This window comes from Pan troglodytes, chromosome 18, assembly GCF_028858775.2.
Source record: "Pan troglodytes isolate AG18354 chromosome 18, NHGRI_mPanTro3-v2.0_pri, whole genome shotgun sequence".
Lineage (NCBI taxonomy): Eukaryota > Metazoa > Chordata > Mammalia > Primates > Hominidae > Pan > Pan troglodytes.
In genome coordinates, this window is record NC_072416.2 from 32277132 (window position 1) to 32303140 (window position 26009).

At 49.7% G+C, this 26009-nt stretch overlaps 2 protein-coding genes across 6 annotated transcripts; one reads left to right on the forward strand and one right to left on the reverse strand.

The window, feature by feature from the left end:
- On the forward strand, positions 1-19879 carry KCTD13 (potassium channel tetramerization domain containing 13). Of its 2 annotated transcripts, XM_510914.8 has the most exons (6): positions 1-458; positions 2892-3061; positions 14164-14253; positions 14346-14398; positions 15050-15245; positions 19110-19879. In XM_510914.8, the coding sequence occupies exons 1-6, from the start codon at positions 215-217 to the stop codon at positions 19344-19346; spliced, it is 990 nt and encodes a 329-aa protein (XP_510914.2). In that variant the 5' UTR covers positions 1-214; the 3' UTR covers positions 19347-19879. The 2 variants fall into 2 exon arrangements, with proteins under 2 accessions (XP_510914.2, XP_054525172.1); XM_054669197.2 differs by lacking the exons at positions 14164-14253; positions 14346-14398; positions 15050-15245; positions 19110-19879 and adding an exon at positions 4306-6456 and having other exon boundaries at positions 22-458.
- Positions 3996-25754, reverse strand: ASPHD1 (aspartate beta-hydroxylase domain containing 1). 4 transcript variants are annotated; one of them, XR_008540005.2, is made up of 5 exons: positions 24323-25360; positions 21251-21364; positions 20260-20431; positions 20091-20139; positions 3996-4051 (listed from the first exon to the last, which is right to left on the reverse strand). XR_008540005.2 is itself a non-coding variant. In XM_523334.9 (3 exons), exons 1-3 carry the CDS (start codon positions 25269-25271, stop codon positions 20322-20324), a joined length of 1173 nt encoding a protein of 390 aa, XP_523334.2. In that variant the 5' UTR covers positions 25272-25754; the 3' UTR covers positions 20162-20321. The 4 variants fall into 4 exon arrangements, 2 of the variants coding, with proteins under 2 accessions (XP_016784268.1, XP_523334.2); XR_674896.4 differs by lacking the exon at positions 3996-4051 and adding an exon at positions 6590-6726; XM_523334.9 differs by lacking the exons at positions 3996-4051; positions 20091-20139 and having other exon boundaries at positions 20162-20431; positions 24323-25754.
- Positions 25755-26009: the final 255 nt, after the last annotated feature.

Consider the following 26009-nt stretch of genomic DNA (forward strand, 5'->3'; position numbering starts at 1 on the left):
GGGGCGGGGCCGCGCCTGCGCAGCTGCCCGGCGCCGGTTTCCGGGTGGTGCGAGCGAGATGGGGCGGAGGGCAAGTCTTGCAGAGTAGCTGCGGTGAGTGGGCGTGTGCGCCGAGCGGTCTGGCCCAAGGGCTGGGGGCCGGCCGAGGGTCTTCGGGAGCAGGCCGCAGGGCGCGGAGACATCCTGGGATCGCCGTCCGCCGCTGCTACCCGGCATGTCGGCGGAGGCCTCGGGCCCGGCGGCCGCCGCGGCGCCGTCCCTGGAAGCCCCCAAGCCCTCGGGTCTCGAGCCTGGCCCCGCCGCCTACGGTCTCAAGCCGCTGACCCCGAACAGCAAATACGTGAAGCTGAACGTGGGCGGCTCGTTGCACTACACCACGCTGCGCACCCTCACGGGACAGGACACCATGCTCAAAGCCATGTTCAGCGGCCGCGTGGAGGTGCTGACCGATGCCGGAGGTACGAGCGGCGCCCCTACCGTGCCCCCATCCCCAGACCCCCAACTCCCGTTCCCCGCAGTCTCTCACCACCGGGGCTCCTCATGCCCCTTCTCTCTGCCCGCTACTGTCCAGTCAACTCATTCTCAGCTCCCTCCAGCCCCCACATCCCATCTCCTCCCCTTTCTCATTCATAATTTCTCTTCTCCTCCCCCAATCCTTTACCCCCAGCAATAACCAACACTTACGGAACCCCTAACTGCCAGGCGCTGTGGTAAGTGATTGAACGTGTCAGTTCATAATCCTCATGACCACCTCTCCCACCCTTCACCCCTCAGCTCAAGACTTGGGAACCAGCCCTGCTGCCTGCATTACTACTCCTGGCAGCCTTCCTCAGTTTCTTCCGACTGCCCAGCCTTTTGTTTCCCTCTCTGCTTCAGAACTGCTCACAGCCAGCCAGGAGAGCTGGGAGATCTTGTCTGCCTCTGTGTTCCCCTGACACAGGTCCCTGTACACTCTAGGAATCCACCTGTATACACACATTGCAGAAGGAGGCTGCTTTGGGTTTGCCAGGGACACCAGAGTGGAGGGTGGACAGGTCTCCTTGGCAGGTGAACCTTACCTTCTTGGAGTGTTGCATTCAAGTATGGACCCTTCGTGCCCAAGTGAGACTTTGAAGTTTTGGAGTTTGGGAGTGGGAGAGTCTTAAGGGAGGGGTTAACGAGGACTGTGAGAGCAGGAGAATAAAAATTTGGGAGGCGGAGATCTGCCTTCAAGTATCAAAGGTGAAGAATTCGGCCAGGTGCGGTGGCTCACGCCTTTAATCCCAGCACTTTGGGAGGCCGAGGAGGTGGATCACCTGAGGTCAGGAGTTCGAGACCAGCCTGACCAATATGGCGAAACCCCGTCTCTACTAAAAATACAAAAATTAGCTGGGCGTGGTGGTGTGCGCCTGTAGCCCAGCTACTCAGGAGGCTGAGACAGGAGAATCGCTTGAACCTGGGAGGCGGAGGTTGCAGTGAGCCGAGACAGCACCACTGCACTCCAGCCTGGGCGACAGAGAGAGACTGTCTCAAAAAAAAAAAAAAAAAAAAAAAAGGGAAGAATTCATTTGTCCAATAAGTATTTGTAAAATATCAGTTAGTGCTGGAGATAGGTAAATGAACCTGACAAAATTATGGAAATTCCCTTTTTTTAGGGAAGTGGGAGATCAGAACACCAATAAGCAAGTAAACAAAATGTATATGCATATGCAATTGCAGATAGTAGTAAGTTCTTTCTTTTTTCTTTTTTTGATAGTAAGTTCTATGAAGAATATAAAAGTTAAAATGGCAGTGAACTGGACGGGGGGAGGTAGACATTTTAATTAAATAGGATGGTGAGAATTAACTTTGGGGGTTAGCAGTTTATTGATAAGGTAATTCTGCAAGAACTTTCTCATGGTGAGAGCCTTCTGACTGTAGACCAGATATGGATGAGTTAATTATCTGGTTGAATATGTATAAAAACTTAAGGGAGAACTCGCTGGAGATGTTTTAAAGAGATTTCTTGGCTGTGGCACAGGTTTGAGACAGATCAGTATTCAGACTTTTTTGTGGCTTTGGAATCCTTTTTCTTTTCTTTTCTTTTTTTTTTTTTTTTTTTTTTTTTTGAGATGGAGTTTCACTCTTGTTGCCCAGGCTGGAGTGCAATGGCACGATCTCGGCTCACCGCAACCTCCACCTCCCAGGTTCAAGCAATTCTCCTGCCTCAGCCTCCTGAGTAGCTGGGATTACAGGCATGCGCCACCATGCCCGGCTAATTTTGTGTTTTTAGTAAAGACGGGATTTCTCCATGTTGGTCAGGCTGGTCTCCAACTCCTGACCTCAGGTGATCCGCCCACCTCGGCCTCCCAAAGTGCTGGGATTACAGGCGTCAGTCACCGTGCCCGGCCTTCTTTTCTTTACTTTTCTTTTTTTATTTTTTTGTTTTGAGACGGAGTTTCCCTCTTATTACCAGGCTGGAGTGCGATCTCGGCTCACTGCAAACTCCACCTCCCGGGTTCAAGCGATTCTCCTGCCTTGCCCTCCCGAGTAGCTGGCACGAGCCACCAAGCCCAGCTAATTTTGTATTTTTAGTAGAGATGGGGTTTCTCCGTGTTGGTCAGGCTAGTCTCAAACTCCTGACCTCAGGTGATCTGCCTGCCTCAGCCTCCTAAGGTGCTGGGATTATAGGCATGAGCCACCGCGCCTGGCTGGAATCCTTTTTTCTTATAATTTAGGCCAGGTTTGGTGGCTCACACCTATAATCCAAGTACTTGGGAGGCCGAGATGGGAGGATCACTTGAGCCCAGGAGTTCAAGACCAGCCTGGGCAACATAGTGAGACTCCATCTCTACAAATTTTTTTTTTTAATTTAGTAGCTCCAGGTCCCGCAGCAAAGCCATCTTTCCCCCTGCCTCTCCCCACCCCACTAGGTTGGGTGCTGATTGACCGGAGCGGCCGTCACTTTGGTACAATCCTCAATTACCTGCGGGATGGGTCTGTGCCACTGCCGGAGAGTACGAGAGAACTGGGGGAGCTGCTGGGCGAAGCACGCTACTACCTGGTGCAGGGCCTGATTGAGGACTGCCAGCTGGCGCTGCAGGTGAGGGCCTTCGGAGTCCCCATGCCTATGTTCCTGGGAGAGCTGCCCAAGCAGGTATTAGAGCAGAAAAAAGGAGATATGGGGTATGGCTTGGAGAGCCTGGCTTTGGCTGGCCATAACCCCAGAGAATTTGAGGTGCCATCTTCTGCATCCCTGCTGCCTCAGGCAGCACCCCCACCCCAGCCTCATGCCAGGACCTTTGCAATGGTTAAATAGCTGCTCTCTGCTTCCCACTGTTCTTATGCAGCCAGTCCAGCTGTTACACTCGCACCTGAGTAATTATCTTTCAGCACAACCCCGATCTATTCTCTCTCTTGCTCAGAAATCCTAAATAGCTCCCTCATGTCACTAGGGAAAAACATCTAAATTTAAATTGAAATATAATAACCTCTGCGATCTGGCCCTATCCTGGGAGGCAGCATTCTCCCATGGCTTCCGCCCCCCAGGGGCTTTCTAATTCTTTTTTTTTTTTAAAACAGTGAAATTCTTTATTCAAATGAAATCTCACAGAAGCAGGGCCACTCCCAGTAAAACAGGGTTGGGGATTCTAGAGACCCCACCTGCTGGGCTCCACTTTTGTGGACCCCTTAGGGTTCTGAGGAGCAGAGCTTGGAAAGTGAAGCCAGGACATAAGGGTTCTGTGTCACCTCTGTCACAGCTGACTCAGTGACCTTCAGTGAGTCCATTCCTACCTCTGGGATTCTGTCCTCGGGTTCTGAAAGACAGGGAAGGGAGAAAAATAAGTACAAAGTAGTGAGTTTTACATAAAGCCTGTTATTCTGTTCTATTTTTACAATGTTAAAAATGTCCTTTCTTTTATGTTACAATAGTAAGAGAAGATTATAAAAGTTTCTTTTTGAATGCCCTTTATAGATTAAAAGGTGGCCTCCCTGAACAACTTTTGTCTCAGGGAATACTTACTGGTTCTTGAAGCCCAAAGGTGTAGAACTCCTTTGGACAATATCCATGTTTTTCAAACTTTTTGATTGCCTGCCATAGGGAAAAAATGCATTTTAGTACTCATTATATATAACTGAAATAACAGTTCTATAAAAAGATACTTTTAGTGAAATGTACTCTGATAATCTTTCTTTTTAATGCTGTTTGGGACCCATTACTTATTTCATGACCCATTAATAAATTACCACTTGCATTTGAGAAACATTCATTGTACTAGATCTTGGAAGTGCATTCCTGCTCTGTAGCATTTTTGTTTTGTTTTGTTTTGTTTTGTTTTGAGACAGAGTCTCTCTGTCGCCCAGGCTGGAGTGCAATGGCGTGATCTTGGCTCACCGCAACCTCTGCCTCCCAGGTTCAAGCAATTCTCCTGCCTCAGCCTCCCAAGTAGCTAGAATTACAGGCGCCTGCCGCCACGCTTTGCTACTTTTTTGTATTTTTAGTAGAGACGGGGTTTCACCATGTTTGCTAGGCTGGTGTCGAACTCCTGACCTCACGTGATCCATCCGCCTTGGCCCCCCAAAGTGCTGGGATTACAGGCGTGAGCCACCGGCCTGTAGTTTTAAATTTACTAATGTTAAAACTAAAGTTTTAAAACCTGGCCTGTAGTTTTAAATTTACTAATGTCATCATGTACCCACTGTGTGTCAGGAGCAATTCTGCTATCTGCTTGTGTATACGTCTTGTATCCTTGTTTGACATAAAAAGAAACGCGAGGGAGCTTGGAAGACGTGTCCAAGGTCAAAGAGCTGGGAAGCAGCAGAGCTCAGATTTGACCCCAGGCTACCTGACTATCTGACCTTCAGCCTCCCAAGAGCTGTACTTTTCTATACTCCTGCTCTGCACCTCACACAGCTCAGCACACTCCTCAGTGTGTGGCGCTTCATCAATATTGGTCTATGCAAACCTTTTGTCTTTTAGTTTTATTTCTTTCCCTCCATTCCCAGTCCCCTGCCTACTTTCCTTTTCCCCAGGGGCACCCATCCAATTTTAATGTTTTGATACATATGCTCGAAAAGCTAAAGCATTGTTCTGCATATGTGTGCATTTTAAATGTCCATAAATGGCATTGAAGCTGTGAATCAGTTTCTGTTGCATTGTGTTTTTTTAATTCAGCACTTTTTTTCAAGATCTATTCATGCTGCTCCAAGTACATCTAGTTCTTTGCTTCTAACAGCTGCAGAGAAATCTGCGGTGTTCATTCACCATATTTTGTTCATACATTCCCCTGAGGTTGGAGACATAGATTGCCTTCCAGTTCCTGCCCCTACAAACCGTGTCACCATGAGCATCCTGGTACATGCTCCCTTCTGATTCTGTGCCAGTCTCCTGTCATTGTAGCTGGGAGTAGAATTGCTGGATAACAGGACACCTGCAAACGGCGTTTTAGTAAATATCATCTAATTGCTCTCCCGAATGGTTATAATACTTTATCCTCATAATGAGCAGTGCATAAGAGATTCCATTTCTGCATGTCCTCATCAAAACATGGCATCATCCAGCTTTCTAATTTTGCCAATCCAATGAGTGTAGCGTGATCTCATTTTCATTTGCATGCCTCTGATTACTAATGAGGTTCAGCATCTTTTCATATACTCACTAGTGTTTTTTTGTTTCCCTTCCTGTGAATTGCTTATTCATGTTCTTTACCAGATTTTCTGCTTTTTTCTTTTTCATGTTGCTTAGCAGGAGATCCTTGCATATTTTAGTTTAGTTCCTAGGGATAATTAAGCCCTACTGCATATGGGTATGTCTTATACATGCCCTAGGGCATGGATTATACATAACAAATTAACCTCTAAGCCTGTAGCATGGGACTATTTACCTACTGTTCTCAGCAAAGTTCAGAAAACACTCAAATTATTTGCTGTTTTTTTGTTTTTGTTTTTCTTTTTTTGAGGTGGAGTCTTGCTCTGTCGCCCAGGGTGGAGTGCAGTGGCGCGATCTTGCCTCACTGCAACCTCCCTCTCTGGGGTTCAAGTGATTCTCCTGCCTCAGCTTCCCGGGTAGCTGGGACTACATGTGTGCACTACAATGCCTGGCTAATTTTATCATATTTTTGGTAGAGATGGAGTTTCGCCATGTTGGCCAGGCTGGTCTCGAACTCCTGACCTCAAGTGATCCACCTGCCTTGGCCTCCCAAAGTGCTGGGATTCAGGCGTGAGCCACCGTGCCTGGCCATATTTGCTGGTTTTTGAGATTCAGATTAGGAACTTCAGTTGAAAAAGTCTGTTCTAGATAAAAATTTCTAGTCAATGTAGATATTGCCAATATTTTTTCTTAGAATGTCACCCGCTTGTGGCATCTAGCATTGAATGGAAATCCTTGATTTTTTAAAATTACAAATAACCATTGATTATTTTAAAGCAGTATTTTTTAATTGTAGAAATTTCAGAAACACAAATAATCTAAAAAATAAAAGCACCAAATATTCTTCCAGGTCGTTTCCTGTGTGAGAGTATGTGTGTGTGTGTGTGTGTGTGTGTGTGTGTGTGTTTGCTTGCCAAAATACAATCGTGTTGTATGAAATGTTTTATAATCTGTTTTTTGTTGTTGTTAATAATTGCCATCTTTACATGTCAATAAATTTTTATTTAATATCCAGTCCAGGGCATACTCCGGTTTCTCCAGTTGTTCCAGAAATGTGTTTTTACAGCTGGTTCATCAAACCAGGGTCCAGTCTAGATCTTCACGTTGCATCTGGTTATCTGCAAGTTAACAATGGAAAGCATGACTTTACAAATAGTTTCATGTAATAATGTTGAAGAGATGTTAAGAGTTATAGGTATTCTATGGCACGAATGTAATTACTGGTTCAGGTAAGGATTATCATTGATAGGTAACTGCCTTAATACAGTGGCCAAATAATACCATAAGCATTACTTTATTACAATCCAAGGGGTCCCTTTTTCCTCACGATGCTGGCTTGTTAAAGAGACTGCCAGTTGTCCTGCACAATGACCCGCTTTCCAACTTTGCCTGGTTGTTTACTCCCGGTATCGTTTGGTTTATTACCCAGCCTTATCCTTAATTTCCTGTAAACCAGACTGTAGATTTTAAATGACTGATATTGGGTGGGCACGGTGGCTCATGCCTATAATCCCAGCACTTTGGGAGGCCAAGGCAGGTGGATCACTTGAGGTCAGGAGTTTGAGACCAGCCTGGTCAGCATGGTGAAACCCCATCTCTATTAAAAATACAAAAATTATGCCAAGTGCGGTGGCTCATGCCTGTAATCCCAGCACTTTGGGAGGCTGAGGCAGGTGGATCACAAGGTCAGGAGTTCAAGACCAGCCTGGCCAACATGGTGAAACCCTGTCTCTACTAAAAATACAAAAAAATTAGCCAGGCCTGGTGGTGGGCATCTGTAATCCCAGCTACTCAGGAGGCTGAGGCAGGAGAATCGCTTGAACCTGGGAGGCAGAGGTTGCAGTGAGCCGAGATCGTGCCACTGCACTCCAGCCTGGGTGACAGTGCGAGACTCCATCTCAAAAATAAATAAATAAATAAATAAATAAATAAAAAATTACAAAAATTAGCTGGGAGTGGTGGTGGGTGCCTGTAGTCCCAGTTACTCAGGAGGCTGAGGCAGAAGAATTATATGAACCTGGGAGGCAGAGGTTGCAGTGAGTCAAGGTTGCACCACTGCACTCCAGCCTGGTCAACAGAGCAAGACTCTGTCTCAAAATAAATGAATAAATAACAAAATAAATAAAATGACTGATATTAAACATTTTGTTTAGAATACATTTTAGGTAATATTATGTATGTATTTCACGTTGGGCCACATCAAGCAACCCGTAATATTGTTAATATGACTCGTCATTAATGACGTTCATAATTGGCCCCTGGATCTAGGGGATGGTGGTTTGATTTCTCTATCATTGTTACATTTCCTTGTTGCTAACTATAAAATAATGCATATGGTATTATTTGGCCACTGTATTAAGGCAGTTACCTATCAATGACACACAAATTGATAATCCTTACCTGAACCAGTAATTACATTTGTGCCACAGAATACCTATAAGTCTTTTCTCTTCAACATTATTACATGAGATTATTTGTAAAGTCATGCTTTCCATTGTCAACTTGAAAAATTCTTGATTTGGATGTAGTCCAATTCCTCACCATTTTTTGCCTAATGCTGTATCCTTATGGTCTTGTTTTAAAATGTTTTTCTGATTTTCTATTACCTGTGAGCTTTGTAGTTTTATTTTTATTTTTTGAGGCAGAGTCTTGATCTGTCACCCAGGTTAGAGTTCAGTGGTGTCATCTCGGCTCACTGCAACCTCCACCTCCCAGGTTCAAACAATTTTCATGTCTCAGCCTCCCGAGTAGCTGCGATTACAGGCGTGCACCATGACACCTGGCTGATTTTTTATTTTTCTAAATGGAGTCTCACTCTATTGCCCAGACTGGAGTGCAGTGGCATGATCTCGGCTCACTGCAACCTCTGCCTCCCGGGTTCAAGCGATTCTCCTGCCCTAACCTCCTGAGTAGCTGGGATTACAGGCGTGCACCACCATGCCTGGCTAATTTTTGTATTTTAGCAGAGATGGGGTTTCACGACGTTGGCCAGACTGGTCTCGAACTCCTGACCTCGTGATCCGCCCGCCTTGGTCTCCCAAAGTGCTGGGATTACAAGCATGAGCCACCACACCCGTCTAATTTTTGTATTTTTTGTAGAAAGGGGGTTTCGCCATGTTGGTCAGGCTGGTCTCAAACTCCTGAGCTCAAGCGATCTGCCCACTTCGGCCTCCCAAAGTGCTGGGATTACAGGTGTGAGCCGCTATACCTGACCTATAGTTTTAAATATGGATTTTTTTCATATATGGGTATTTTAATCTAAATGGAACTCACTTTTGTAAATATGATTGTGAAGGGATTTAGCTCATTTTTGTCTTCCATAGGGTGAGGTAGTTTTCCCAGTGCCAGGTATTAAACAGTCCAGAGGTAGCCAGCACCCAAGACAGCCACCAGGGGTTCTTGCCTCCTGGTTTCCAGGCTCTTGTTCAGTCCCCTCCCACACCAAATAGGGCAGACCTTTTCAGATCCTCACCAAGGAGACCCTTGTGTATGACCAATAGGACATTGCAGAAATGACAGCATGTGACTTTGAAGCTAGGTCATAAAAGACATTACAGCTTCTGCCTCTCTTTGAGATCACTCACTCTATGTGAATGCTATGTGAGGACACTCAGGCATCCCTAAGCAGAGGTCCACTTGGTGAGGAACTGAAGCCCCTGCCGACAGCAAGCACAGACTCCCCGCCATAGTGGTGACCTGTCTCAGGACCAGAGCTTCTAGGCCCAGGCAAACCTTCTGATGACTGCAGCCCTAGCCAAAATCCAGACTGCAGCTTCATGACAGACTCTGGGCCAGGGCCACCCAGCTAAGCCCATCCCAAATTCCTGACCCACAGAAACTATGTGAGATAATGTTTATTTTTATTTATTTATTTTTAAATAGAGACAGAGTCTTGCTCTGTCAGCCAGGCTGGTCTCGAACTCCTGACCTCAAGCAGTCCTCCAGCCTTGGCCTCCCAAAATGCTGAGATTACAGGCATGAGCCTCCACACCTGGACTGTTGTTTTAAGCTGCTGAGTTTGTAGTAATTTGTTACCCAGTAACAGAGAACAGACTTTGGTTTCTGGAATGGGGGTCTGCCATAACAGAAACCTCAAATGTAGAAATAACTTTACAACTGAGAAGTGGGAAGAAGCTGGAAGGACTTTGAGGAGATTGTTAGTAAAAGCTTAAGGAGTGTTAAAAAGTATTGGCTGGGCACAGTGGTTCACACTTGTAATACCATAACTTTTGGAGGCCAAGGTGGGAGGATCACTTGAGTTCAGGAGTTCGAGACCAGCCTGGGCAATATAGTGAGATCTTGTCTCTAAAAAAATTAAAAGAAAAAAGGTGAGAAAGTCTGTTAATAAGAGTCCAGTGACCTTTAAGACAGCTGCAATAAGGGCTTGAAGAACAGTTAGGAAAATGCTATTGGAAACTGATGGAAAGGAGATCCTTGTGTAGCGGCAGAAAGTTTAGCAACACTGTCTCCTGCATTAGTGTGGAGGGTAGGAAATATACCTAAGGAACGGATGGTCTAGCTAAGGAGCTTTCCAGACAGAATGTTGAAGGTGCCACCTGGCTTCTTGCTGCTTATAGTAAAACTGAAGAGGAGAGAGTAAGTTAAAGAAAAAAAACACTTAAATGAAAAGGAGCCTGAAATTGTTGGGTTTGAAAATTCCCAGCCTTTCCAGATAACAAGTGATGTTAAAATTAACAAATGGCTTCCGTGCAAAGATTAAATACAAGGCATTAAATACAGGAAATGTGGTCTAAAGGTCAAGCTGAGGATGTGATGAAAAAGTCCTTTGTTAAGACCTCAGAAATACCAACAAGATGCCTCAGAGGGGACTTCCAGTCGAATGAAATACTAATCACGCTTCTGAGAAGGTTAAAGGTGTTGTCTTTCAGCATCTCAGCACAAGCCCAAAGTAGAGAAGGGCTTACCTTGCAGAGATTTTCTTTTTTCTTTTTCTTTTCTTTTTTCTTTTTTTTTTTTTTTGAGATAGCTCACTGCAACCTCCTCCTCCTGGGTTCAAGTGATTCTCCTGTCTCAGCCTCCTGAGTAGCTGCGATTACAGGTGCCCACCACCACGCCCAGCTAATTTTTGTATTTTTAGTAGAGATGGGGTTTCACCATGTTGGTCAGGCTAGTCTCAAACTCCTGACCTCAGGTGATCCACCCGCCTCGGCCTCCCAAAGTGCTGGGATTACAGGCGTGAGCCACTGTGCCTGGCCACTTGCAGAGATTTCTAGGTGTGGCTTTTTTCTAATGTAGTGAACCCTAAGACATGCAAGATACCCAATAAGTTATGAAGAGAATTATATTGGCAGAGACACTGCCAGCTTGGACTGAAAGGGACAGAGCCAGTGCAAAAGGACAAGACGGCTTTGCACACCCAAACTTTTACAGGCAGGAAGCAGGCAGATGAAACTGTGGAGCTGCAAACATCTTTCATGGAAGAGGTAGGACGACTCAGGGAGAGCCATGGAGAATCATTCATGAACAGGAGTAGGCATCAAAGAGTTCCTAGCATTTCTCCAACTGGATTACAGAATTTCCACACACCAGTGACTTATATGTGCGACTTATATGTGCCTCCTGTCCCCTGCCCCACTTTTTTTTTTTTTTTTGAGACAGAGTCTTGCTATGTTGCCCAGGCTGGTCTCGAACTCCTGGGCTCAAGTAATCCTCCCACCTTGGCCTCCTGAGTAGCTGGGATGACAGGCACACGCTACCACGCCCGGCTTCCCCTGCTTTTGAGCAAGAATGTCCTTACTGGTTATCCTGTGCCTGCCTCTACCACTGCACACTGGGAGTGTGGAGATTACCTGTCTCTTTAGCTCACAGGTCTGCAGATAGGAAATGCACTTAAGGGCTGGATGCGGTGGCTCACGCCTGTAATCCCAACACTTTGGGAGGCCAAGGCAAGTGGATCACCTGAGGTCAGGAGTTCAAGACGAGCCTGGCCAACATGGTGAAATCCCGTCTCTACTAAAGAAAATTAGCTGGGATGGTGGTGCATGCCTGTAGTCCCAGCTACTTGGGATGCTAAGGCAGGAGAATCACTTGAACCTGGGAGGCAGAGTTTTCAGTGAGGTGAGATGGTGGTGGCTCTGCACTTCAGCTTGGGAGACAGAGCAAGACTCCATTTCAAAAAAAAAAAAAAAAAAAAAAAAAAGAAATGCACTTAAGGAGCCATAGTTACGGAACTGCATGCTAGAGCCACATCCCCACCTGGACCTGACTGAGATGATGAGATTCTGTACTTTGAGCTGATGCTGTAATGGGATGATGGGGGATCCTGGAAGGTGGTGAGTATATTTGGCATGTGGGAGGGGGGAAATCACTGAGGGCCAGCGGTGGCCTGTGGAGCCAGCCACCAAGGCAGCCTGATGATTCTCGTCCCCTGGTGCTCGTTCCTGTGTGTCATCTCCTTCCTCACTGGATAGGACCAACAGACCTAGGTCATAAAAGACAATGGAGGGGCCCGGCGCTGTGGCTCACGTCTGTAATCCCAGCACTTTGGGAGGCTGAGGCGAGTGGATCACCTGAGGTCGGGAGTTTGAGACCAGCCTGGCCAACATGGTGAAACCCTGTCTCTACTAAAAATACAAAAATTAGCTGGGCGTGATGGCACACTTCGGTAATCCCAGCTACTTGGGTGGTTGAGGCAGGAAAATCGCTTGAACCTGGGAGGCGGAGGTTGCAGTGAGCCGATATCACGCCACTGCACTCCAGCCTGGGCGACACAGTGAGACTCCATCTCAAAAATAAAAAAGACAGTGAGGCTTCCACCTTGCCCTCTCTGGAATTATTTGCTCTGGAGAAGCCAGTTGCCATGCTGCGAGGATACTCAAGCAACCCTGTGGAGAGATCTACATGGCAGGGATTTGTTGTTTCCTGCCAGCAGCTAGTGCGAACTTGCCAGCCACATGAACAAGCTTTCTCAGAGTGCATCCTCTAGGGGCGGTCATGCCTTTGATGCCCACAGCCCCACTGACATCTTGGCCACAGCCTCAGAAGAGACCCCGTGCCGGAGCCACCCAGCCGAGCCACTGCTGAGATCCTGACCCTCAGAAACAGAAGTAATAAATACTGTTAATTTAAGCTCCTAAATTGGGGGCAGTTTGTTACACAGTGATAGATAACGAATTCATACTCCGTAATTCCCCTCGCACATTTGTGGTGTCTTTTTAAAAATACCAGTTCTCATATACACAGTGGCCTGTTTCTGATCGTTCTGTTGTGTTTCTCAGGTATTTTTGTTTCTGTGCCCGAACTGATACCGTTCTCACTGTTGTGGTTTTGCAGCCTATCTTAATATCTGGCAGGGTCGGCCTTTCCTCTTTGCTCTTATTTTTAAAAACTGACCTAAGTTTGGGAGGATGGCTTGAGCCCAGGAGGTCAAGGCTGCTGTAAGCTGTGGTCACGCCACTGCACTCAGCCTGGATGACAGCAAGACCCTGTCTCAAAAAAAAAAAAAAAATGGCCTCAGTAATTGTAGACTTTTATTCTTCTCTGTTAATTTTAGAGAGTCTTATGAGTTTCTGCAAAAAACAAATCTGGAATTTGTATTAGAATTGCGCATTGAGTTTTCAAGGTTGGGAGAAGTGAGAGGGATTTTGGCATGAAGATTCTAGAAGACAGAAGAGAAAGAAGCCCATGGGTTTGCTTCACATTTCTTTCTCCAACGTCATCCCACCCAATGAAGTTCATTCACTCAACAAATATGTTCATTCATTCAACAAATACAGAGCATCAGCTATATACTAGGTAGTTATTCCTAGGTGGGAAGAGACAGATCATAAACAAATACAAAAAGTTAGAAAAAGTCAGGCACTAACTGCTGTGTAGAAAATGAACTGATAGGCCTGGTGCAGTGGCTCACGCCTGTAATCCCAGCACTTTGGGAGGCTGAGGCGGGCTGATCACCTGAGTTCGGGAGTTCACGACCAGCCTGACCAACATGGAGAAACCTCGTCTCTACTAAAAATACAAAATTAGCTGGGTGTGGTGGCACATGCCTGTAATCCCAGCTACTCAGGAGGCTGAGGCAGGAGAATTGCTTTAACCCAGGAGGTGGAGGTTGCAGTGAGCCGAGATGGCGCCATTGCATTCCAGCCTGGGCAACGAGCGAAACTCTGTCTCAAAAAAAAAAAGAAAAAGAAAAAGAAAAAGAAAACTGATAACACAAAAGGCAGGATGTAGAGGAGGCTGTTTTAGCCAGGGGGGCTGGGGAGGGCTGGCCCTGAGGAGGCACTGTGTGACCTGCGATCTGAATGGATGACGGACACGCCACGCTGACAGCTGAGCAAGGAAGCATCCCGGGCAGGGGCACAGCCAGTGGCCGGGGCAGGCACGAGCTGGATGTGTGAAGCAGCAAGGTGTCCGTGGGACCAAGGCCCAGCAAGCAAAGGGAGAGTGGCAGAGAGGTTGGCGGAGCTTGGAGCCTGCAGAGCCCTGCGGACCACTGAGGAGTCTGGAGTTGTTCCCAACCAGCTTTTGAAGGCTTTTAAGTGGGGGAGTACGTGGCCTTTGGTTGTGCTGTTAACCACCTTCCGCTTCTTCCCCAGCAAAAAAGGGAGACGCTGTCCCCGCTGTGCCTCATCCCCATGGTGACATCTCCCCGGGAGGAGCAGCAGCTCCTGGCCAGCACCTCCAAGGTGAGGCCCCCAAGCCCTGCAGGGTGGAGGCTCACTGGGGGGGCCTCTCCCTGCAGCCTCACCCCTCTCATCCATCCTCTCTCCCCCGCCAGCCCGTGGTGAAGCTCCTGCACAACCGCAGTAACAACAAGTACTCCTACACCAGGTGACCGCCGGGGTGCGGGGCACTGGGCGGGACCCTGGGATGCAGCACAGCCCTGCTTCTGCCCAAGGCGAGGGCCACGGCCACACGGGGGGCCTACAAGAACATCTGTGCCTGCTCGCAGATTCGGCTTCACCTCTTACCCCTGACACTCTAGGCAGGTCCTTTCTGCTTCTCAGCTTCAGCTCAGTCATCAGTAAATGGGTTTGGGTGAGGACGAAGTGATAGTGGCGAGCCTGTCCCAAGTGCTCTCATTCTAGGAACTGGCAGAGTCCTCCCCCTTGAGGTCAGTACTGTTGTGAGCTCCATTTTACAGATGAGGAGGTCGGGACACCAAGAGGTGAAGTAACTTGCCTAGTGTCACCCAGTTAAAAAATGGGGACACCAGGACCCCCGGGGAGGCGGCCTGGCTCCCGGTCCCTCACTGGAGCTGCTGTGCTGTGCTGTGCTGTGCTGTGCTGGGATTTGCTCAGCGCATGTGGCTTCCCTTCTGAGACCCGTTTAGCCTGGCCCCAGGGGTGGAGGAGGCTCTCTGTTGAGCACCAAAGCCCTGGGCAGGAGCAGAGGACTGGGAATGCATCCAGGCCCGTGTTCTGGGGGTACAGAGGGAGGGGTGCCAACTGCGCTGAGGCCTCCTGGTCCCCTGGTCCCCAGCACTTCAGATGACAACCTACTTAAGAACATCGAGCTGTTCGACAAGCTGGCCCTGCGCTTCCACGGGCGGCTACTCTTCCTCAAGGATGTCCTGGGGGATGAGATCTGCTGCTGGTCTTTCTACGGGCAGGGCCGCAAAATCGCCGAGGTGTGCTGCACCTCCATTGTCTATGCTACGGAGAAGAAGCAGACCAAGGTCAGAGGGGCTCCAGAGCCTACGTTGGGGGCTGGGGTTGGCCAGGACCAGGACCCTGGACAAAAGCAGGTTGGCAGGGGAAGGAGCCCACCACCAGGAGGCAGGAGCCAGATCCTGGGGTCTGGGGTGCACAACAGTGGGCAAGCCACCCTATCCCTGTGGGTCTCTGTTTCTCTGTGAAATGGGGGTCATGGGTTAGAGCAGGGTGCTTAGCCTAGGCCTGTTGGATGGGTTTCAAGGCTGTTTGCAACTCCTGAAATGGGGGTGTATGCATTTTTCTGTATAGGAGGTCCATAGTTGCCATTAGAAACTCAGAAGGGGTGAGGCATAGTGGCTTACGCCTGTAACCCCAGGACTCTGGGAGGCCAAGGCAGGAGGATCACTTGAGCCCAGGAGTTCGAGACCAGCCTGGGCAACATCGTGGGACCTGATCTCTGTAAGAAGTCAAAAAATTTAGCCAGGTGTGGTGGCTTGGTGACATGATGGCATGCACCTGTAATCCCAGCTACTCAGGAAGCTAAGGCAGGAGGATTGCTTGAGCCCAGTAATTTATTTATTTATTATTATTATTATTATTTGAGATGGAGTCTCGTTGTGTCACCAGGCTGGAGTGCAGTGGCACAATCTCCGCTCACCGCAACCTCCACCTCCCAGGTTCAAGCGATTCTTCTGCCTCAGCCTCCCCAGTAGCTAGGACTACAGGCACGTGCCACCATGCCCAGCTAATTTTTGTATTTTTAGTAGAAACGGGGTTTCACCATGTTGGCCAGGATGGTCTCAATCTCTTGACCTCGTGATCCACCCACCTCAGCCTCCCAAAGTGCTGGGATTACAAGCGTGAGCCACTGCCCCCAGCCTATTTTTTTTTTTTTTTTTAGACAGAGTCTCACTCTGTTGCCCAAGCTGCAGTGCAATGGTGTGATCTCAGCTCACTTAACCTCCGCCTCCCAAATTCAAGTGATTCTCCTGCCTCAGCCTCCCAAGTAGCTAGCACTACAGGCACCCGCCTCCATGCCCGGCTAATTTTTGTATTTTTTAGTAGAGACTAAATGTAGTAGAGAAGTCTCTTTAGTAGAGACTTCACCATGTTGGTCAGGCTGGTATTGAACCCCTGACCTCAAGTGATCTGCCCTCCTCGGCCTCCCAAAGTTCTTGGATTATAGGTGTGAGCCACCGGGCCCGCCCTAGCCCAGGAATTTGGGGCAGCAGGGAGCTATGATCATGCCACTGCACTCCATCCTAGAAGACAGAGTGAGCCCAAACTCTAATTAAAAAAAAAAAAAGGAAACTCAGAAAGGCCCATTGCCAAAAATAGATTCTTAAAACCTCAGAATCAGATGTCTCTTAGAACATCCTCTGAGTTTGTAGATCCTGAGTCATTAATGTGGCAATCATCAAGATATTCCCCAAGCCCCTGCTCTGTGCTAAGTACTGTACCGGGCTGGAAATCAAGGGGAATGAAGTGCTGAGCAAAATACAAGCCCTTCCTCATCTGGTCCCTTCCGAGCTTACTATGAGCCACATGCCTCAGGTACACCACAGTCATCACAAGTCTCTAAGCACTCAGTGCTATTTCTTACCTCTTACCTCTGCACACACTGTTGCCTCTTGGAATTCTTTCCTTCTATCTGCCTAATGAACTTGTACTTAATCTTAAGACTCAAGCTAAGCATCACTTTCTTTGGGTCACCTTCACTCATGAACTTTCAATCCAGCAACCCCAAAGTTGGTCACACTCCCTTCATAGCTAAAGACAGTGTTTTATCATGTGTGGTGGAGGGGAGGGGGTTTGCATCAGCAGTGAGGTGTTAGTTCCTTGAGGGCAGGGCCATGTCTTTTTCTTTCCTATCTCCCATTAGCTGGGCCCTTTTCACACAGTGGAAGCTAGGAAACATTTATTGAATGAATGAATGAATGAATCAGTGACCCAGCTTCCAAGAAACATCCTCTAATTGGGAAGATAGGAAGATAAACCAATAATTAGAGTACATGGCTCACACCTGTAATCCCAATACTTTAGGAGGCTGAGGCAGGGGACCATTAAGGCTAGGAGTTTGAGGCCAGCCTGGGCAACACAGCAAGACCCCATCTCTACAAAAAATAAAAAAAAAATTAACTGGACATAGTGGTACACCCAGGTACTCAGGAAGCTGAGGTGGGAGGATCACTTGAGCCCAGGAGGTTGAGGCTGCAGGGATACATGATCACACCACTGCTCTCCAGCCTAGGCAACAGAGTGAGATCTTGTCTTAGAAACAAACAAACAACGATTAAAAAAAAAAAAAAAAAAAAGGCCGGGCATGGTGGCTCACACCTGTAATCCCAGCACTTTGGGAGGCTGAGGCGGGCAGATCACGAGGTCAGGAGTTCGAGACCAGCCTGTACAACATGGTGAAACCCTGTCTCTACTAAAAATCAAAAAATCAGCTGGGCATAATGGCACATGCCTGTAATCCCAGCTACTCCGGGAGGCTGAAGCAGGAAAATCGCTTGAACTTGGGAAGCGGAGGTTGCAGTGAGCTGAGATTGTGCCATTGCGCTGCAGCCTGGGTGACAGAGCAAGACTCTGTCTCAGGAAAAAATAAAAAATAAAAATAAAAATAAATAAAAAATTAAAAAAACAGTTTGCTAAGAGCTGTGTTAGATGCTTCCAAGGCCACACAAGGGAACACCCCAGTCACCTCTTCGACTTCATCCCTTTCCATTCCCTCTCATCTCTGCCTCAATTGCATTGGCCTCCCTTTTGATCTTCCAGTAAGACACTGGGTGCACTCCTGACCCACAGCTCTCACGCTGGCCCTGGCCCTCTCCAGGCTGCTCTTTCTGCTCTGTGTGCCTTGTCCCCTCCCCAACTCCTTTGGTCAAATATCACCTTCTCAGTGAGGCCTTCCCTGGAGTCCTTCTTAAAGTTGTAACACTCCTGGCTCTGGCTATCACATCCCCTTTTCCTGATGTATCTCTTTCTCTCTCTCTCTCTTTTTTTTTCTTTTTTAAATAGATGAGGTCTTGCTACATTGCCCAGGCTGGCTTTGAACTTGAACTCCTGGGCTCTAACGATGCTCCTGCCTTAGCCTCCCAATGTGCTGGGATTACAGTCAGGAGACACCACACCCAGCTTATATCGTTTCCTAAACATCATCATTTGACTGCATTTATATTTTATTTTATTTATTTATTTATTTATTTTGAGATGGGGTCTCACTGTCACCCAGGTTGGAGTGCAGTGGTACAATCTTGGCTCACTGCAACCTCCACCTCCCATGCTCAGGTGATCCTCCCACCTCAGTCTCCCGAGTAGCTGGGAACACAGGTGTGGGCCACCACACCTAGCTAATTTTTTGTATTTTTGGTAGAGATGGGGTTACACCATGTTGCCCAGACTAGACTCAAACTCCTGGCCTCAAGCTGTCCTCCCACCTTGGCCTCCCAAAGTGCTGGGATTACAGGCGTGAGTCACTGCGCCAGGCTAGTTTATATTTTCTTAAGTGTATGACTGAGTCCTCCCACTAGAATGTAACCTCCTGAGGACAGAACTCTTGTTTTGTTCACTGCTATTTTTGCAGTGCCTAGAACAATACCTGGTGCAGTGCACTCACTCAGTATTTGTCAAATGAAAAAATATACCAAGAGGCTAGGCAGGGAAGGAGATGAAGGAGAGAAAACAAATAATTCTGCCTGCCTGACTTCAGAGCTGAGCCTTGAAGTATGACTTTGCTGAGTAAAGGAGTGGCAGAGAGGCCAGGCCAGGCCCAAGGACCTGACTGCAGGGCTAGGAGGTGTGTTGGTGCAGGGGCCCTAGGCAGGGGGATGGCCCTGCGTGACTGCACCAGAAGGAAGGAGCTGGGGCCGGCTGGCCTTTTGCAGGTGGAATTTCCAGAGGCCCGGATCTTCGAGGAGACCCTGAACATCCTCATCTACGAGACTCCCCGGGGCCCAGACCCAGCCCTCCTGGAGGCCACAGGGGGAGCAGCTGGAGCTGGTGGGGCTGGCCGTGGGGAGGATGAAGAGAACCGAGAGCACCGTGTCCGCAGGATCCATGTCCGGCGCCATATCACCCACGACGAGCGTCCTCATGGCCAACAAATTGTCTTCAAGGACTGACCTCTGACCCTCCCCCTGTCTTCCTCTTGCCTTGGGACCCAGTCCCTCTCTCTTTCCCTCCCCTTCCCAGACTTTTGCCCCGGCTCTGCTGGCCAAGTCGTGGGTCCTCCTCTGTCCCTTCATTGCATGGCACAGCTCACTTTGGCCCTTCTCCACCCATCCCAACCCCATTGCTAACAACATGGTACATTCCGGCCCCACCGCTCAGAGCCTTCCGAAGCCAACACTTGTCCCCACCCTGGCCCTGCGTCCTTCCCTCTCCAGCTGGTTAAGAGGGATTTAGAATTCCCTTTCTCTTTTTTTAGTGCGTCGTCCATGCCAAAGTGTGCGGCCCTTCCTGACATCACCACAGTCTGAGCCGCCTCCCGCGTCCTGCAGGGTAGTCCGCCCCCTCCTCCCCACCATCCTCCCTACCTCCTTAACTTTGTACTAGACTGGCCTGGGCCTGCCCAGCTCAGCGTTATCAGTCTGTTTCATATTATTTATTATTTTAATTTTCTATTAAATTATTGAAATAAAGTTAAGTTGAGAAACTGGTGCTGGCTCCTGGGGAGAGGGACGGGGAGATGCCTGTGTTAGGAGGTATCTGGCCGGGCGTGGTGGCTCACACGTGTAATCCCAACTACTCAGGAGGTTGAGGCAGAAGGATCACTTGAGCCCAGGAGTTCAAGACCAGCCTGGGCAACAAAGCAAGACCCTGACTCTACAAAAAAAAAAAAAAAAAAGAGAAAAAAAAGGAGGTACCTGTTTGGTTGTACTAGGAGAAGACATAAGGCCCTGCCCCAGCCTCTGCCTGCGAAGGAAGTAGTCAGGAGTTAGGAGAGGATTCAGAATTTATATTTCAGTGCTCACTAGCCAGTTCCCATCCTCCGCCCCCGCCCACCCCCCGCAGTAGAGAGGAGGTCCTGGCTACCATCAAGCCGTCCCTGAGCGCAGTGTCTCTCCAGCCTGGGTGTGTGAAGGGAGCACCTTCCTTCAAGGGTCTGGTGCGAAGACAAAGTCGAGGGCCTGGCGCTCAGCCCCTGCCACGTTGGGGTGCCAGAGGTCCACGATGAAGACCACTCGAGGCCCATCTTCGGGGGAGCCTAGGGCACATGGGACAGGAATAGCAGAGCCGCTGACATTAGGTACTTGCACACCAGAGCACTCACCAAACACCATAAAAGCAAACAGTAAATAAGTGGCAGGCCTTGTTCTAACCCTTTAAATGTATCAAATCTTTTTTTTTTTTTTTTTTTTTCCTGAGATGGAGTCTTGCTCCGTCACCAGGCTGGAGTGCAGTGGCGCAATTTCGGCTCACTGCAACCTTGGCCTCCCAGGTTCAAGCAATTCTCCTGCCTCAGTCTCCCTAGTAGCTGGGATTTCAGGTGCTCATCACCACACCTGGGTAATTTCTTTGTGTGTTTAATAGAGACAGGGTTTCACCATGTTGGCCAGGCTGGTCTCGAACTCCTGGCATCAGGTGATCCGCCCACCTCAGCCTCCCAAAGTGCTGGGATTACAGGCGTGAGCCACCATGCCCGGCCGATATGTATCAACTCTTAATCATCAAAACAAACTGTGGTATTACCATAATTATCCCTATTTTATACAAAGCAACAGAGGCATAAGGAGGTTAAGTCCTTTGCCCAAGTGCAAGAGGTAGGACAGGAACCCAGAGTCCTGTGCTGGTAACCGCTTTTCTGTGTACGTAATATTATCTAATTTAATCCTTGCAGTTACTTGATGAAGAAGGTGGTGGTCCTAGGGCATTGGAGAAGTTATGTGGCTTGTTCAAGGTCATGCAGCTGGAAGATGGTGGTGGTAGGACAGGAAGTCCGTTGGGCCTGATTCTGCTGCCTTCTAGTCAACGCTCCTTTGCTCCTGAGTCCCTCATCCCCCCTGCAGAATGGGCACCCCGTTACCATTGTGAGCCACTGTGTGTAGAAAAGAGTCGTCCACCAGTAGACAGTGCCCCTCAGCCCAGCACTGGGGCTCACCGCCGACCACCAGCTCACAGCCAGGAGGGATCTTTAGGCCTGTAAGAAGAGACGCGGGCATCCAGCACTCCTGCCTCCATCCCAGGGGCCCATCCTGGCCAGTCAATTAGCAACTAGCTCTAAGTGTCTTAAATGCCAGGTTTTGTGGTCGTCCTCCTTTCTTTCCAGAAAGTGGCCACAGTATAATTACAATACAGTCCTGGAGGAGGGAAGTGCTAGGAGATTAGGGAAACGCTGCTGTGGGTAGTGTGACCCATCTTTTTTTTTTTTTTTTTTTTTTTTTTTTGAGACAAAGTCTCACTCTGTCACCCAGGCTGGAGTGGAGTGGTGTGATCTCAGCTCACTCTGCTTCCCAGGTTCAAGTGATTCTCGTGTCTCAGCCTCCTGAGTAGCTGCTGGGATTACAGGCATGTGCTACAACGCAGGGTTAATTTTTTGTTTTTTTTTTTTTGGAGATGTAGTCTTGCTCCGTCGCCAGGTTGGAGTGCAGTGGCATGATCTTGGCTCACTGCAACCTCCGCCTCCCAGGTTCAAGCAATTCTCCTGCCTCAGCCTCCCGAGTAGCTAGGATTACAGCTGCCTGCCATCACGCCTGGCTAATTTTTGTATTTTTAGTAGAGATGGGGTTTCGCCATGTTGGCCAGGCTGGTCTCGAACCCCTGAGCTCAAGTGATCTGCCTACCTCAGCCTCCCAAAATGCTGGGATTACAGGTGTGAGCCACTGCACCTGGCCAGACCCGTTATTTTATTTTATTTTATTTTATTTTATTCTTATACAGACAGTGCTGGTCTTGAACTCCTGGCCTCAAGCAATCCTCCTGCTTTGGCCTCCCAAAGTGCTGGTATTTCAGGGATGAGCCACGGCACCTGGCAGCAACCTCTCATTTCGAGAAAAGAGAAGGCTTCCTGGAGGAAATGGCTTTTCCTCCTGGGCTTTCTGACAGTTTGACTCAAGAGCTTACTGTGTGATAGGCACTGTCTCACTGAGAGGTATAAGATTAAAGACGATCCTGGCCCAAGGACCACATGGCTGAGTGCTGTGAGGAAAGTGAGCAGCCAACTCAACTGATGGGGGAACAGGAAGCCAACCCAGAGGAAGTGTGGCACTTGAAAACTTGAGTACTGAAGGCTGAGTAGGAGTTTTTCAGGAGGTGGTACGGGGGAAGGGGATTCTAGGTTGAAAAGAACAGCACATGTGGCATCTGTCAGGATTGGCCAGAAGGCTTTCATGATTTAGAGCACAGAGAGAGGGAAGAGAGGAAGGATTGGGAACTGATCCTGAGGCTAGTGTGCCCTGAAGTGTCGGACACATCCAGCTGGCAGCACAGGAGATGACTGGGGGCAAAACAAGGTCATGGCATGGAATAACAGAAAATTATTTCCTTTTCCATTTTCTTCCAGTCTTTAAGACATCAAAAAGTGCCAGGTGCGGTGGCTCACGCCTGTAATCTCAGCACTTTGGGAGGCCAAGGCAGGAGGATCACTTGAGTTCAGGAGTTCAGGTCCAGCCTGTCTTTACACAATTTTTTTTTCTTGTTTTTGAGATGAAGTTTCGCTCTTGTTGCCCAGGCTGGAGTGCAATGTTGTGATCTCGGCTCACTGCAACCTCCGCCTCCCGAGTTCAAGTGATTCTCCTGCCTCGGCCTCCCGAGTAGCTGGGATTACAGGCATGCGACACCACACCCAGCTAATTTTCTGTAATTTTAGTAGAGACGGGATTTCTCCATGTTGGTCAGCTGGTCTCGAACTCCCAGCTTCAGGTGATCCGCCCGCCTCGGCCTCCCAAAGTGCTGGGATTACAGGCGTGAGCCACCGCGCCTGGCCTACGTAAATTTTTAAAAAATCAGCCAAGCATGGTGGTGGGCACCTGTGGTCCCAGCTACTCAGGAGGCTGAGGTGAGAGGATCCTTTGATCTCAGGAGGTTAAGGCTGTAGTGAGCCATGTTTGTGCCACTGCACTCCAGCCTGGGTGACAGAGTGAGACCCTGTCTCAAAAAAAGAAAAAAGAAAAAAGAAAAAAAATCTCAGTTTGGTGCTGCTGTAACTTTGACACCCCACCAACCCTTTTAAAAAAGAAAGTGTAGGGCTAGGCACGGTGGCTCATGCCTGTAATCCCAGCACTTTGGGAGGCTGAGGCGGATGGATCACGAGGTCAGGACATGGAGACCATCCTGGCTAACATGGTGAAACCCCGTCTTCACTAAAAATACAAAAAAAAAAAAAAAAAAAAAAAAAAAAAATTAGCCGGGTGTAGTGGCGGGTGCCTGTAGTCCCAGATACTCGGGAGGCTGAGGCAGGAGAATGGTATGAACCCGGGAGGTGGAGCTTGCAGTGAGCTAAGATCGTGCCACTGCACTCTCGCCTGGGCGACAGAGCGAGACTCCTCAAAAAAGAAAAAAGTGTAGGCTTCAGGATCGGAGAGACTAGAGCACTTAACTAGAATGTTCTAGACTGTTGAAAGCTTTCTTTTTAAAATTTCAGCTTGTGTTTATGAGTACTTTCTTGTCACCCAGGCTGGAGTGCAGTAGCACAATCTCAGCTCACTGCAGCCTCAAACTGCTGAGCTCCAGTGAACCTCCCACCTCACCCTCTCCAGTAGCTGGGACCATAGGCATGGGCCACCGCGCCCGGCTAATTGTTTTATTATTTGTAGAGACAAGGTCTCACTGTGTTGTCCAGGCTTTTTATGAGTACTATTTAGGGCAAGTAATACTGATGATAGTGCTATAAATATTTCTTTTAAATACGTAGAACAAAAGGTCGGGGGGAGAGCCAAGGTGAAGAAACGCAGTACAGATGGGAATGACCACGGCAAAGCTTATGAAGGTGGTGTGCAGATAACCGAGGCTGAGGAAATGCTGCTGTGGGTGGCAACAGGGAGCCATGGAAGAAGAGAGGCACAATGAGAACCAGACAGCAGACGGCTCTGGCGGAGAGAAGGGTCTGGGGGGGAAATCATCGAGGCAAGGAGGTTGTCAGTAGGCGGCAGCTACTTACCCAGATGGCATCTGACCCGGGCATTGGTGGGCCCACAGCGGCCCTCGAGCCGGGCCCCAGGCAGGAGAACGGAAAAGCCGGCATTGCCGAAGGTGTTGGCACTCATAAAGCTTCGAAGCCCCCTCAGTGCCCGATAGGCCCCCGGGCACCGGCGGCAGTTGCTGGGTTGGCACCGGCCTGCTTGGTACAGCAGGAGCTGGTAGCACCCGGGGGCCAGAGGTGGGGACCAGCCCCGAGGCGGAGGGGTAGTCCCTGAGAAGTCCCAGCTCACAGCCCCGAAGTCCCGCAAAATGGCAGGGAAGCTGCTTTCCAGGAGCTCCACGTCGTGCCGCTGGGCGTCCCGCGGCACAAAGGGGGCTGAAGGCAGGTCTGGTAGGAAAAGCAGGCCTGGGCGCTGAATACCTAGGACCCCTGGCCGTCTCCCAGGGCCTGGGCCACCCTGAGCTGCCCGCCTCACTCTACCCATCCCAGCCCAGGAGTAGCGCCTTGCGTAGGCCCGAAGCCGCCGGCTCACTAGGCCTTCCGTCCTAGGTCCTTCCCCGGGATCCCCAGGACCCCCTGGGCTTGGCCCGCCGGCCTCCGAGCATCCCACAGGCCCACCACGAACACCCCCAGCTCGGCTCCCAGCCCCTAGGGCCTGCATGTCTTGGGAGCCCAGGCGGTAGCAGTACCAGAGGAACAGGGAAGTGAGGGCCCCGAAGAGCAAGGTGAGGGCCGAGGAGGCCAGGGGTAGTGGCCACGGGAGCATGATCAGGGAGGCCCTGGCCAAGAGGCCTGGGGCGTCCTCCGGACCCCAGTTCCCCTGTCCCCCCAGCTCCCCACCTGTCCCTTCCATGGCTGCCCCCTGGCTCCCCGCTGGACTGTTTCCCTTCCACATTTCACTCTGGGCTGTCTCTCTCTCCTTCCGCGCTCCTCTCTCCACGCTGAAGCTCCCTCTCCCCTCCTTCATGCACCTCCAACCCTCCTCTCTCCTTTCTCTCCCCTTTCTCTCTCCTTCTACCTCTTCTTCCTCCTCTCCCTCTGTCGCCTCCTCACCCTCTTCTTTCTCCTTCCAGCAGCCTCCTCTCTCTCGCTCTGCTTCTCTCTCCCACCTCAATCTCCCCCTTTCCTCCCCACCCCCGCTTTTCGCTCGCTCTCTCTCCCCGCTTCCTCCTAGCTCCCCTGGGCAGCGGTTCCTACCCTGCCTGGACCTGCAGTCCCGGGAACCCGCAGCCTGTCTTCCTCCGCGGCAGCTTCTTTCTCTCCGGCCTCACTGCTCTCTCCTTGCCCTCGCTCCTCACTAGCCCCGACCCTGCGGTCCTGCCTGGCTCTCGCTCCCTCTCTCCTACTCGCTCCTTCCTGGGCTCCCACTCACCCTGACGTCACTCCTTCCCGGAGCCCTCTCAGCTCAGCCACCCCCGAACCCTCCCAGTGGCACAGCAAATCAGCCGGGGGCCGGGGGAGGGGGGAGAGTCGTCGCTGGAGGTGCCTCCCCACCCCCCCCGCCCGGAAAGGGCGCCACGTGGGGCGCAGGGGCCACGGTGCCAGCCTCCAGCCGTCCCGCAATGCGAAAGAAGGGGCGGGTCGTATCGGGCGGGGCCTGAGGGGCGGGGCCTGAGGGGCGGGGCGAGCGCGGACTGACGGCTGGGCAGGCGCCCGGGATTGCGGGCAAGGATGCTGAGGCCAGTCCGTCGGGCGGCTGGTCCGT